The following is a 15,743-nucleotide window of genomic DNA, read 5'->3' on the forward strand; positions in this document are numbered from 1 at the left end:
AATTAATGGGATGCCCTGGTCCCTAAATGTCAAATGTATTGCAAAATGTTAAAACAAGGGCCAGGGGTGTACACACAGAAATCTTAGTTCCATCCAGAATGAGCCCTATAATTTATATAAAACTCTGGCTGCCCACAGCCACCACCAGGGGGAGCTCACTGCATATGTATTTATATATAGCTTCTACAGCGGTGAAAGATTCTATGCAGCGAGCTCCCCCTAGTGGTGGCTACAGGAAAACGCTACGATTATAGGGCAGGAGAAATTCAGTTCCAGGCAACATAGTAGTTGTGTCGTTTGTGTTTATGGAAGGTACATCACGGAATGAGGGTATGAAGAGGGCAAAAAAAAATAAAAAATCACAGAAATTCTGATAATCAACCCGAATCATCAACAAACATAAAATGTGATATAAAAAGAAACCCGGTAAAGCAGTACTGTGATATTTTGCAGTACTAGTTATTATATGGTACGAACTGCCATGTATGATTTGTATTACAAGGGTTTCCAACCTGTGGCTCGTCAGCTGTCACATAACTACAACTCCCAGCATCCTTTTATAAAAGCACAAGATGTATGCACCCAGCATACTATTCTTCGAGCACTGACTAATACATACAAGTGTATTATATCAGCACAAGACACTGGTGTAGCTATAGGGGTCGCAGTTGCGACCGGGCTCCTAAGCCAGGGAGGCCCAGAGGGACCCCTTGCCAGTGGTGCTGTATATTTCCCTTTATAAGACGCAGTGTATCTTATAAAGGGAATACTAGTCAGCACTTCCATTATGGAGGCGCTCACTAGTATGCAGGAGGAGGGGGAGTGAGGCGATGTGAGCACTGTACTTACCCCTCCTCCTGCTCGCTCTTCCCGGGGCCCGCGCTGCTGTGTGCTGGATGCCTATAGCGTCAGGACGTACAGAGCGCTCTATGACATGATGCTGCAGGAGGTCACGCGACTGTGCAGCATGGGCCCCCGAGAAGAGAGCAGGAAGACCGCCAGACGTGGAGAGTGGCGGCAGGAGAGGCAAGTTAACTTATTTTGAAGTCTGATATGGGGGATCCGAGAGGTCTAAGGGGGGTCTGGAAGTCTGGTCTGATATGGGGGTCTGGAAGTCTAATTGGGGTCTGGAGGATACATGGGAGGGTCTGAGAGGTCTAATAGGTGTCTGGTCTGAGATGGAGCTTTATGACATGGATGTCTAATGGGGATCTGATCTGTGGTCTAAAACTGGGATCTGATAGGGGGGTCTCACACAGAAGTCTAAAGGGGGTCTAGTCTGAGACGGGGGAGGGGTCTAATCTGAGGTCTGATATGGGGGTATGATCTGAAAGGTAAGGAGGTATTTTTTGTACTGGCGCACAATATAAACTGGTATTTTCGTACTGGCGGAAGGGTTGCACCGGGTATCAAATTATCAATACCCAATCGATACTTTTACCGATACTAGGCTGCGCTACTGCACAGCCTAGTATCAGAGAACATGGCACGCGCTACTTTCAGCGCACGCCATGTTCCCTCAGCAGCACAGTGGAGAAGAAAGCAGTCTCTCCCTCCCTCCCCCCCGTGCCACTGCCACCAATGAGAAGAGAGAGGGGCGGAGGAGGGGAGGGGCAGTGACCACTGCACCACCAATGAAGATAACTCACCCATTAATACAGATACAGGAGGCGGGTGCCGGCGGCAGAATCACATAACTGGCACCCAAACCTCGATGACAGGGAGATGCGATCAGCGTCAGTTAACCCCTCAGGTGCTGCACTGGTGGTGCAGTGGCAGTTCTGATCGGAGCCCCAGCAGTGTAATCGTGGGTCTCCGATCGGTTACCATGGCAGACAGAACTCTACTGAAGCCCTGGCTGCCATAGTAAGCTCCCTGCTGCTGTGCACAAAGTCCAGGGCAGCAGGGACAGTGTAAAGTCCTATTCACCCTAATAGAGCTCTATTAGGGTGAATAGGACAAGGGATCAAAAGATCCCAGAAACACACCATAATATTAAGTATAAATCACCCCCCTTTCCCTATTTTACATATAATATAAATAAACATATCACCACGTCCGAAAAAATCCATATTATTAACCCGTTCGCTACCAGTACATGTACGGCACTGGAGCGATGTGTAAACATGGCGCCTGCTCACAAGTGCGAGGGCGCCATGGCCAGCAGATCTCTGTTGTTTCAAACAGCAGAGACCTGCGACTAATTACCGTGACCAGCAATAACGAGATCACGGCATGTAAATGCGCAAAAAACCCGGAAACGCTTCCTACCGATGCCCCATACGGCCAATGTGGGTATCTGTCGTTGCGCTGAACACTGTAAGCCTCGCTGATGAGATGGAAGGCCAGGATAAGAAATGAGCCATTTCTAGTGTAAATCTCATCTTAGAAATCCCTGATAGAACAAAATTTAAAATGATTATTTATAGGCTTATATAGGAGCTTCAAAATTATCACAAAAAATTTAATTTTAAAAATAAAAATAGTTTAAATCACCCCTCTTTGCGTATAATAAAAAAATAAGTACCTAAATAATAATAAACATAAAAACATCATGGGTATCATCGCGACTGAAAACACCCATACTATTAAAATAGAAAAAAAAAATTCCACTACGGCAAATGGAGTAACGGAAAAAAGGGTCAAAATGGCCGATTTGCCATTTTTTGATTGCTTCTCTTACACCAATTTTTTTTAATAAAATGTGATCCAAAAGTCACGCACACTCCAAAATGGTATCAATAAAAATTACAGATTGTCCCGCAAAAATGAGCCCCATAACAGCTCAGTAGACATAAGTATAAAAAAGTTATGGGGGTCAGAATATAGTGATGTAAAAAAAAAAAAAGAATTTTTATCAAAAGTAAAAATTTATTTTTACACTATTTAGACATAAAAAACCTATACATATGGGGTATCGTTGTAATCGTAGTGACCCAGAAAATGAAGGGTTTTGCCACAAACGAAACGACATGGGAACAAAACCCGTAAAACGGTGGAGGAATTGTGTGTTTTTTCCCCAATTTCACCGCTTTTGGAATTTTACCGCTTCCCATTACATTTTATGCCAGAATTAATGGTGGCATTAGAAAGTACAACTTTTCCCGCCAAAAATAAGCCCTCATACAGCTATGTGACCGGAAATATAAAAAAGTTATAGCTCAAGGAATATAGGGGAAAAAACCCGAAAAAACCTCTGGTATTCTAAGGGTTAAGATATTAAACTACCTATATCTCCTACGCAGCGAATGCCGTAACAGAAAAAATAAAAACTGCGTGAGTCGCCATTTTTTAGTCACCTAGCCCACCCAAAAAATAGGATACGACTGTTTGATTATGGGCCGGACGTTCCATAAAATGCGTAATGCAGGCAGCTTTTTTGGCGTTTTATTTTTTTCGCGTGGTATCAAATATCGCAATACTTTTTTATGGTATTGAAATCAAATTTTGGTATGGTGACCACCCTAACTGGCAGTACCAGTATTTTCAGGGGGAATGTTTTTGCAGGAAAGTATTGGGGGGCACAGAAGACGCAGTATTGGGGGTGGCAGGATGGGGTGTTGAGGGCAAGCTGAACTCTTGCACCAGGACCCATGAGCATTTAGTTACACCCCTGGCACAAGGCGTATGCACGCGCAACATGCAGCAATGCCCCTGGTAGCACCTCCAGAACTTACTGGCACTGACCGCCTCCGCTCTATGTAAAAACCACTCACCTGATAAAAGAAAACCTCGCTGGAGATACCAGGATCACGACCATTTACTGAAACTTTGACAGCGCCAGACACCTCCTCTGGACTAGCGGACAGTGTGCAGACAACCCTGTAGGGATGGAGTTGGCTTAAATCAATGCAGGTTTTATAGAATATAATGTTTTATAAGACCTCAGACTACATACAACTAATAATACAGTCTCTCTAGGTATGAGATCTGGCCATGAATATCTGATCGGCGATGCGCCCACACCCTACACCACCACCGATCAGCTGATCTGCAGCAGCTCCAATGTAGGAAGTTGGGATAAGTTGCATCATTTAATATTTCATACAATGTACCGTATTTTCCGCTTTATAAAACCCACTGGACTATAAGACTCACCCCAAGTTTAGACAACAGAAAACTAAAAAAAATATTTTCTATGTCCTCTTTGAAGGGAATGTGGTTTACTGATGTGGAGGGGTCAAGATCAGTAACTTTAGGGTGTAGTGTGTGTGGGGGGGGGGGGGAATAGTTTTGGTCAGATCCTGTTACTCTTGGTGTGTCCTGCTGACTATTGTAACAACCAGCAATGGTTCATGTGGTCACCTCATTAAATGTACCTATGCGAATAAATGCGTCTCCTGTCATTGCTCTGTTGTGTCCTGCCATGCTTCTTGTTCTGCTATTATTTTTAAGTATAGGTCTGCGACACATGCACAGCTCTGCTATACACACACACACACACACAACACTGCCATACACATACAGGCATGCTACACACACAGCTCTGCTACAGAGCTACAGTTCCATTACATGTACAGCTCTGCTACACCCATACACACACTTATCTTTAATAAAAACTCACATTTCCCTGCACTAGTGCCCGCTGGATGTGCACTCTGCCGGATCAAGGACGCGGTCAGGGGGTCTGGCTATACTGGATCTCCCTGACTGCTGTTTATAAGACGCAGATTTTTTTCTTGCTAAAAAAGTGTGTCTTATAAAGAGAAAAATACGGTACTTTACACTTTCACTGTATATAGTCGCTCAGCAGTAAGGAAGTAGTTAAAGTGGTATTTTTCAGTGCAGCTTTGACTGCAGGGGAAAGGGGCAGTGAGAAAATAAGAAATGCTGATCTGGACTTCTTATTTGCATTACTGCTCATGTGGTCAAGAATCATGGTGACAGATCCCCTTTAAGGAGCACTTTTTTTTCTTGCAGACACTGCACTTCTTCTGACACATCCGTTTTAGTAAGTAATCCCATTACGCGTCAAAAAATAATTGTGGATCTGTGTTGTGCGGTTCCTCTGCCATTCCTCCTAGAAATTGATAGATTAATTGACAACCTGGGTTTTACTATCTGGGGTGTGTCCTACAAACTCAGACACCATTCAACCAGCACTGACTTTGCTAGGGACACGCACCTTTTAACAGGGACAAAGTTAACTCCCGGTTTCAAATACCTACTGTGTGTGTATAATATATATATATATATATATATATATATATATACACACACACACACACACACACACACACAGGGGTGCACCACCAATGAGGCGAGGTGATTGCCTCAGGCACCACGAGGTAGGGGCAAGAGGGGGGAACGAAGGGGGATTATCTGTTCCTGCAGTATAGTATTGGGAAGCACAGTGGGCACAGTATGTGGCGCTGTATTACCCTGTATGTTTTGTAGCACTGTATGTAATGTTTGACAAGTATGTCTTTAACAGTAGGGCTGGAAGGAAGGGGTTAAATTAAGAAATTGGCATTGGGGGGTTGGGGCACCGCTTCAGTTTTCGCCTCAGGCAGCAGTAAGGCTAGGTGCACCCTTGCACACATACATCGTTTTTCTCCCTAGGATACCGCAGCATTCAATCCTGCCTCTGCAGTACTACCAACCTCCAGCAGGTGGAGCTATTAAATAATAGGTGAAGCTTGGCACGGCAATCAAACCGTAACCAATTAAAAGTATGTCTGGTTCCAATGCGCTAATAAACACGTCTATTTCTGGATGGCTCCTGGGGATCGCAGGCGCTACTGGAACTTTTACAGGCCGGACACTAAAATTGAATGTACAGTGAAGTGAAGAGCAGGGCTGAATTAGCCAGAGTATTGGAGGAAATGACTGAAAAGAACATCCTACATCGGGGGTCTTCACGGCTGTATACTAACCGGTTGGACACGACGTAGAAATCTGGCAGAAGAGCGCAAGGCTTGTCACAGACAGTCACCGACACTTCATCTGCTTTCTGGCCCATATTTTCCCCATCAATAGTAATGGTGGTTCCTCCTTCTAAAACACCAGTCTTTGGTGAAAACTAAAAAAATAAATAATAATTTTGTACGCAAGGTATTGTACTGCCCCCTACATAATCCACTGCAATTCATGGTCTGTGGAACCAAAACGCTGTACAAGGTCCTTTATATTTACCGTGTGGATGAGCGGCGTAGGACAGACATGGACGGTGCTCTGTTCACACTGACCCTTGTGCACGCACGACGCCTTCTCTTCCGCTCCGCACCACAAGCACTGGTATTCGGGCGGTAAGGACTGGCAGCGGCTGCAGTCTGTCTGGCCCACGGAGCAGTTATAGAGAGTCACTAAGCGACAGAACCAGAAAACAGGAGAAAATGGTATGAAACCCATAGATATTCAATAGTTGTTAGCCGGCTCCCTCCCGCGTTCCCCATACACATACATATTCAATAGTTGTCGGCTGACTTTCTCCCGTGTTCCCCATACACATACACATTCTGTAGTTGTCGGCTGACTCCCTCCCTCGTTCCCCATACACATTCTGTAGTTGTCGGCCGACTCCCTCCCGCGTTCCCCATACACATACATATTCAATAGTTGTCGGCTGACTTTCTCCCGTGTTCCCCATACACATACACATTCTGTAGTTGTCGGCTGACTCCCTCCCTCGTTCCCCATACACATTCTGTAGTTGTCGGCCGACTCCCTCCCGCGTTCCCCATACACATACATATTCAATAGTTGTCGGCTGACTCCCTCCCGCGTTCCCCATACACATACACATTCAGTAGTTGTCGGCCGACTCCCTCCCGCATTCCCCATACACATACAATAGTTGTCGGCTGACTCCCTCCCGCGTACCCCATACACATACAATAGTTGTCGGCTGACTCCCTCCCGCGTTCCCCATACACATACAATAGTTGTCGGCTGACTCCCTCCCGCGTTCCTCATACACATACATATTGAATAGTTGTCGGCTGACTCCCTCCTGCGCTCCCCATACACATACAATAGTTGTCGGCTGACTCCCTCCCGCGTACCCCATACACATACATATTGAATAGTTGTCGGCTGACTCCCTCCCGCGTTCCCCATACACATACACATTCAGTAGTTGTCGGCTGACGCCCTCCCTCGTTCCCCATACACATACATATTCAGTAGTTGTCGGCTGACTCCCTCCCTCGTTCCCCATACACATACATATTCAATAGTTGTCGGCCGACTCCCTCCCGCGTTCCCCATACACATTGAATAGTTGTCGGCTGACTCCCTCCCGCGTTCCCCATACACATTCAGTAGTTGTCGGCTGACTCCCTCCCTCATTCCCCATACACATACATATTCAGTAGTTGTCGGCTGACTCCCTCCCTCGTTCCCCATACACATACATATTGAATAGTTGTCGGCTGACTCCCTCCCTCGTTCCCCATACACATACAATAGTTGTCGGCTGACTCCCTCCCGCGTTCCCCATACACATACATATTCAGTAGTTGTCGGCTGACTCCCTCCCTCGTTCCCCACACACATACATATTCAGTAGTTGTCGGCTGACTCCCTCCCTCGTTCCCCATACACATACATATTGAATAGTTGTCGGCTGACTCCCTCCCTCGTTCCCCATACACATACATATTCAGTAGTTGTCGGCTGACTCCCTCCCTCGTTCCCCATACACATACATATTCAGTAGTTGTCGGCTGACTCCCTCCCTCGTTCCCCATACACATACATATTCAGTAGTTGTCGGCTGACTCCCTCCCTCGTTCCCCATACACATACAATAGTTGTCGGCTGACTCCCTCCCGCGTTCCCCATACACATACATATTCAGTAGTTGTCGGCTGACTCCCTCCCTCGTTCCCCATACACATACATATTCAGTAGTTGTCGGCTGACTCCCTCCCTCGTTCCCCATACACATACATATTCAGTAGTTGTCGGCTGACTCCCTCCCTCGTTCCCCATACACATACAATAGTTGTCGGCTGACTCCCTCCCGCGTTCCCCATACACATACATATTCAGTAGTTGTCGGCTGACTCCCTCCCTCGTTCCCCATACACATACATATTCAGTAGTTGTCGGCTGACTCCCTCCCTCGTTCCCCATACACATACACATTCTGTAGTTGTCGGCTGACTCCCTCCCTCGTTCCCCATACACATACATATTGAATAGTTGTCGGCTGACTCCCTCCCTCATTCCCCATACACATACAATAGTTGTCGGCTGACTCCCTCCCGCGTTCCCCATACACATTCTGTAGTTGTCGGCTGACTCCCTCCCTCCTTCCCCATACACATACAATAGTTGTCGGCTGACTCCCTCCCTCGTTCCCCATACACATACATATTCAGTAGTTGTCGGCTGACTCCCTCCCTCGTTCCCCATACACATACATATTGAATAGTTGTCGGCTGACTCCCTCCCTCCTTCCCCATACACATACAATAGTTGTCGGCTGACTCCCTCCCTCGTTCCCCATACACATACATATTCAGTAGTTGTCGGCTGACTCCCTCCCTCGTTCCCCATACACATACATATTGAATAGTTGTCGGCTGACTCCCTCCCTCGTTCCCCATACACATACAATAGTTGTCGGCTGACTCCCTCCCGCGTTCCCCATACACATACATATTCAGTAGTTGTCGGCTGACTCCCTCCCTCGTTCCCCATACACATACATATTGAATAGTTGTCGGCTGACTCCCTCCCTCCTTCCCCATACACATACAATAGTTGTCGGCTGACTCCCTCCCTCGTTCCCCATACACATACATATTCAGTAGTTGTCGGCTGACTCCCTCCCTCGTTCCCCATACACATACATATTGAATAGTTGTCGGCTGACTCCCTCCCTCGTTCCCCATACACATACAATAGTTGTCGGCTGACTCCCTCCCGCGTTCCCCATACACATACATATTCAGTAGTTGTCGGCTGACTCCCTCCCTCGTTCCCCATACACATACATATTCAGTAGTTGTCGGCTGACTCCCTCCCTCGTTCCCCATACACATACAATAGTTGTCGGCTGACTCCCTCCCGCGTTCCCCATACACATACACATTCAGTAGTTGTCGGCTGACGCCCTCCCTCGTTCCCCATACACATACATATTCAGTAGTTGTCGGCTGACTCCCTCCCTCGTTCCCCATACACATACATATTCAATAGTTGTCGGCCGACTCCCTCCCGCGTTCCCCATACACATTGAATAGTTGTCGGCTGACTCCCTCCCGCGTTCCCCATACACATTCAGTAGTTGTCGGCTGACTCCCTCCCTCATTCCCCATACACATACATATTCAGTAGTTGTCGGCTGACTCCCTCCCTCGTTCCCCATACACATACATATTGAATAGTTGTCGGCTGACTCCCTCCCTCGTTCCCCATACACATACAATAGTTGTCGGCTGACTCCCTCCCGCGTTCCCCATACACATACATATTCAGTAGTTGTCGGCTGACTCCCTCCCTCGTTCCCCACACACATACATATTCAGTAGTTGTCGGCTGACTCCCTCCCTCGTTCCCCATACACATACATATTGAATAGTTGTCGGCTGACTCCCTCCCTCGTTCCCCATACACATACATATTCAGTAGTTGTCGGCTGACTCCCTCCCTCGTTCCCCATACACATACATATTCAGTAGTTGTCGGCTGACTCCCTCCCTCGTTCCCCATACACATACATATTCAGTAGTTGTCGGCTGACTCCCTCCCTCGTTCCCCATACACATACAATAGTTGTCGGCTGACTCCCTCCCGCGTTCCCCATACACATACATATTCAGTAGTTGTCGGCTGACTCCCTCCCTCGTTCCCCATACACATACATATTCAGTAGTTGTCGGCTGACTCCCTCCCTCGTTCCCCATACACATACATATTCAGTAGTTGTCGGCTGACTCCCTCCCTCGTTCCCCATACACATACAATAGTTGTCGGCTGACTCCCTCCCGCGTTCCCCATACACATACATATTCAGTAGTTGTCGGCTGACTCCCTCCCTCGTTCCCCATACACATACATATTCAGTAGTTGTCGGCTGACTCCCTCCCTCGTTCCCCATACACATACACATTCTGTAGTTGTCGGCTGACTCCCTCCCTCGTTCCCCATACACATACATATTGAATAGTTGTCGGCTGACTCCCTCCCTCATTCCCCATACACATACAATAGTTGTCGGCTGACTCCCTCCCGCGTTCCCCATACACATTCTGTAGTTGTCGGCTGACTCCCTCCCTCCTTCCCCATACACATACAATAGTTGTCGGCTGACTCCCTCCCTCGTTCCCCATACACATACATATTCAGTAGTTGTCGGCTGACTCCCTCCCTCGTTCCCCATACACATACATATTGAATAGTTGTCGGCTGACTCCCTCCCTCCTTCCCCATACACATACAATAGTTGTCGGCTGACTCCCTCCCTCGTTCCCCATACACATACATATTCAGTAGTTGTCGGCTGACTCCCTCCCTCGTTCCCCATACACATACATATTGAATAGTTGTCGGCTGACTCCCTCCCTCGTTCCCCATACACATACAATAGTTGTCGGCTGACTCCCTCCCGCGTTCCCCATACACATACATATTCAGTAGTTGTCGGCTGACTCCCTCCCTCGTTCCCCATACACATACATATTGAATAGTTGTCGGCTGACTCCCTCCCTCCTTCCCCATACACATACAATAGTTGTCGGCTGACTCCCTCCCTCGTTCCCCATACACATACATATTCAGTAGTTGTCGGCTGACTCCCTCCCTCGTTCCCCATACACATACATATTGAATAGTTGTCGGCTGACTCCCTCCCTCGTTCCCCATACACATACAATAGTTGTCGGCTGACTCCCTCCCGCGTTCCCCATACACATACATATTCAGTAGTTGTCGGCTGACTCCCTCCCTCGTTCCCCATACACATACATATTCAGTAGTTGTCGGCTGACTCCCTCCCTCGTTCCCCATACACATACAATAGTTGTCGGCTGACTCCCTCCCGCGTTCCCCATACACATACATATTCAGTAGTTGTCGGCTGACTCCCTCCCTCGTTCCCCATACACATACATATTCAGTAGTTGTCGGCTGACTCCCTCCCTCGTTCCCCATACACATACACATTCTGTAGTTGTCGGCTGACTCCCTCCCTCGTTCCCCATACACATACATATTGAATAGTTGTCGGCTGACTCCCTCCCTCGTTCCCCATACACATTCTGTAGTTGTCGGCTGACTCCCTCCCTCCTTCCCCATACACATACAATAGTTGTCGGCTGACTCCCTCCCTCGTTCCCCATACACATACATATTCAGTAGTTGTCGGCTGACTCCCTCCCTCGTTCCCCATACACATACATATTGAATAGTTGTCGGCTGACTCCCTCCCTCATTCCCCATACACATACAATAGTTGTCGGCTGACTCCCTCCCGCGTTCCCCATACACATACATATTCAGTAGTTGTCGGCTGACTCCCTCCCTCGTTCCCCATACACATACATATTCAGTAGTTGTCGGCTGACTCCCTCCCTCGTTCCCCATACACATACACATTCTGTAGTTGTCGGCTGACTCCCTCCCTCGTTCCCCATACACATACACATTCTGTAGTTGTCGGCTGACTCCCTCCCTCGTTCCCCATACACATATATTGAATAGTTGTCGGCTGACTCCCTCCCTCGTTCCCCATACACATTCTGTAGTTGTCGGCTGACTCCCTCCCTCCTTCCCCATACACATACAATAGTTGTCGGCTGACTCCCTCCCTCGTTCCCCATACACATACATATTCAGTAGTTGTCGGCTGACTCCCTCCCTCGTTCCCCATACACATACATATTGAATAGTTGTCGGCTGACTCCCTCCCTCGTTCCCCATACACATACAATAGTTGTCGGCTGACTCCCTCCCGCGTTCCCCATACACATACATATTCAGTAGTTGTCGGCTGACTCCCTCCCTCGTTCCCCATACACATACATATTCAGTAGTTGTCGGCTGACTCCCTCCCTCGTTCCCCATACACATACACATTCTGTAGTTGTCGGCTGACTCCCTCCCTCGTTCCCCATACACATACATATTGAATAGTTGTCGGCTGACTCCCTCCCTCATTCCCCATACACATACAATAGTTGTCGGCTGACTCCCTCCCGCGTTCCCCATACACATTCTGTAGTTGTCGGCTGACTCCCTCCCTCGTTCCCCATACACATACATATTCAGTAGTTGTCGGCTGACTCCCTCCCTCGTTCCCCATACACATACACATTCTGTAGTTGTCGGCTGACTCCCTACCGCATTCCCCATACACATTTGGCTCGGCCAATCATGTATGTGTATTTTATGGAGAGAGGAGACAAGACATTTCTGGTGGTGGTTTATCTTCCGGGAGAACAAAAGGATCAGGCGAAAAATATTTATTTAGCCTGATCTTTGCCACCCCCGACATCATCTGTTGGGGGAGAGGTCGGAGCTCCCCATATACATTAGTGTGTTTGCTGAACCCGCCAAGGCCGACAAAAGACTAATGTGTGTGGTCAGCAATAGGTCAGGCTTCCAGATGGCACAAACTGAATGAGAGAGTTGATAACCCAAAAAATAGTCCCTGTACAGAGTGCCCATTGTGGAGAAAATGCAAGTGTGATCCATTAAAACTATCGGGTTACCGTAGTCATTCCATTAGGGAGTACAGATCACGTCTACCATCTGATAGGATATTGGAGTGAGGTGTTGGCTTAATTCTGGTGGGGGAAGGGGGGGGGGGGGTTGATCCACCAGTATGTTAGGGTGAATCTATAGGTATCTAGATTACCCACTATGTCCCAGGTCTAGTGGTCTCTGTGTGGTCTGGCTACCTATTGGATTCTTCCGAAATAACAGAGGAGTACTCGATTTTGTGAGTACTCGCTTTAAAGGGGTTCTCCTACAGCGATGACCTGTCCTCAGGATAGGTTATCAATTTCAGATCGGCGGGGGTCTGACACCAGGCAACCCCACCGATCAGCTGTATGAGGAGACGGTGTGCGCAGTGCACATGGGCCGCCTTCCCTTCCTGCTCCCTATGGTAAAGCATCGGTAAGCCGGATGGGAGACGGCACGTGCACACTGTTTGAACGCCTTCCCTTCATACAGCTGATCGCGGGCGTGTCGGACCCCCACCGGTGGGGATATCTTCGGGTCATCAATATAGGAGAGCCCGGAGAACCCCTTTAATGAGCAGTCAAACATAGGTGTGGAGAGAAACCCTCCCCTTGCTCCTTTCTTACACCCCCTAAAAGGAGGAAGGCAAATGCACGTAAGGTCACAGACACAACTGGTATCGGGAGGTAGGTGTGGAGAGCGACCTCTTCCACTCCTGAGATCTCCTCTGACTCCTTTTCTTACACCCCTAAGCGGGGGAAGGAGAGAGGGGGAGAAGGTACCTTCAGACCACACATACACACTCCTATCAGAACCTAGGTGTGGAGAGAGACTCCCTCCACTGCTGAGGTCTCCGCTTGCTCTTTTCTTGAACCCCTAAGAGGGGGAAACAGAAGGGGAAGAAGGGACACTAAATTTCCCCTTCGACCTTCAAAGGGTTGTCCGACTCATTAAATTAATTTAATTGTCAAATCCTTATAAAAGAAGCTATACTCACCCATTTCATCCCCCGCTGCTGCAGCCACGTCGCCATCTTCTTCGCTTCATACCCTGGACACCACTGCAGCCAATCACTGGCTTCAGTGGTACATAGCACAAGACCGATGAGGTCAGTGATTGGCTGCAGTGGTCAAGTGGAGTGTATGAGCAAGTCATCGCTGCTGCCAAACAAAGTTTGGTGTGTCTGATAAGAGCAGCAGGGGGTGAAATGGGCGAGTATTTCTAATGGTGAATGAGCGAGTATACGTTATTTTATGACAACTGCTGTTTTACATCAGTCATTTTTTTAACTAAATTGGGCAACCCCTTTAAGGGTGATCAGCTGATGCCTGGATTCCACATCTCTGAAGGTTTACCTGTAACGTCACCATTATTGTCCACGCGGTACATGTCCCCTTTCTTCACGTACACAGGAACCTGATGCTCCATCACTTGTAGAGGATACTCATACTATGAGAGAAGAAGCCGACGGACATGAATATTTATGTCCTATACATGTTTACATTTACACATTTATATTTTAACTAGGGATCGACCGATTATCAGTTTTACCGATATTATCGGCCGATATTGAGGATTTTGGACGTTATCGGTATCGGCATCTATTTTGCCGATATACCGATAACGTATTGGGAACACAGAACGCGCTGCTGTCAGCGCTCTGTGTTCCCTCCGCAGCACAGGGGAGAAGGAAGCAGTGTCTCCCTCCCCCTGTGATGCTGCTGCTGCTGCCGCCAATTAGAGGAGGGAGGACAAGAGGAGGGGAGGGGCTGTGGCCACCGCTCCACCAATGAAGATAAGTCTTTCATTAATTCATATACAGGAGGCGGGAACTGGCTGCAGAATCACATAGCCGGCTCCCGACCTCTATGAACGGCAGCTGCGGTCCGCGGTAGTTAACCCCTTAGGTGCCGCGGATCGCAGCTACCGCTCATAGAGGTCGGGAGCCAGCTATGTGATTCTGCAGCCAGCTCCCGCCTCCTGTAAATGAATGAGAGACTTATCTTCATTGCTGGCGCAGTGCACCCCCCCCCCCCCCCCAAGCCCCCCAGTATTAATCATTGGTGGCGCAGTGCGCCCACCCCCCTTTCCCAGTATTAATCATTGATGGCAGTGGCCACAGGATCCCCTCTCCCCTGCTCCTCCAATCGGAGCCCCAGCTGTGTAATCCTGGGGCTCTGATCGGTTACCATGGCAGCCAGGACGCTACTGAAGCCCTGGCTGCCATGTTCAGCTCCATGCTGCTGTGTGCACAAAGCACAGAGCAGCAGGGACAGTGTGCGGTCCTATTCACCCTGATAAAGATCTATCAGGGTGAATAGGACAAGGGTTCTAGTCCCTAAGGGGGCTAAAAGTTAGTAAAAAAAAAAAAAACACAAAAATATTAAGTATAAATGAAAAAGATTTACAAAAAAAAAAAAATAATAATACACGTTAACAATAAACATAAATTTTCAGCAGATTTGCGTAGGAAATTTTTTTTTTCCTCAAAAATAAAAATACCCAGAATATCGGTATAAATTATCGGCCTGAAAGTTGACAAATTATCGATATCGGCCCTAAAAAATCTATGTCGGTCGATCCCTAATTTTAACCAGTCCTTTTGGGACTTAAAGGGGTTGTCTCACTTCAGCAAATGGCATTTATCATGTAGAGAAAGTTAATACAAGGCACTTACTAATGTATTGTGATTGTCCATATTGCTTCCTATGCTGGCTGGATTCATTTTTCCATCACATTATACACTGCTCGTTTCCATGGTTACGACCACCCTGCAATCCAGCAGCGGTGGTCATGCTTGCCCACTATAAGTAAAAGTGCCGGCCTATGCGCGACCTCACAGTCCCGGGCACCGGAGAGGCCGCAGATTTGTCCTACAGTGTGCAAGCATGACCACCGCTGCTGGATTGCAAGGTGGTCGTAACCCCTGGAAATGAATCCAACCAGCAAAGGAAGCAATACGGACAATCAAAATACATTAGTAAGTGCCTTGTATTAACTTTCTCTACAGGATAGATGCCACTTGCTGAAGTGAGACATCCCCTTTAATAAAAATCTTGACACGTTTGAGAATGCCATCAATAAGTCAGATCAGAAAATCCCTACAA

At 47.8% G+C, this 15,743-nt stretch overlaps 1 protein-coding gene across 2 annotated transcripts in view; it reads right to left on the bottom strand.

The window, feature by feature from the left end:
- PLXNB3 (plexin B3) overlaps positions 1–15,743 on the bottom strand; it is a 76,840-nt gene that overhangs the window by 16,409 nt on the left and 44,688 nt on the right. For both annotated transcript variants that reach the window (XM_040405127.1, XM_040405128.1), the window contains exons 12-15: positions 13,992–14,085; positions 6,136–6,305; positions 5,877–6,022; positions 3,717–3,822 (exon numbers count right to left, since the gene is read on the bottom strand). In XM_040405127.1, the coding sequence (XP_040261061.1) occupies positions 3,717–3,822; positions 5,877–6,022; positions 6,136–6,305; positions 13,992–14,085 (516 nt within the window). The remainder of the gene's footprint in view (positions 1–3,716; positions 3,823–5,876; positions 6,023–6,135; positions 6,306–13,991; positions 14,086–15,743) is intronic.

This window comes from Bufo bufo, chromosome 8 (genome assembly GCF_905171765.1).
Source record: "Bufo bufo chromosome 8, aBufBuf1.1, whole genome shotgun sequence".
Lineage (NCBI taxonomy): Eukaryota > Metazoa > Chordata > Amphibia > Anura > Bufonidae > Bufo > Bufo bufo.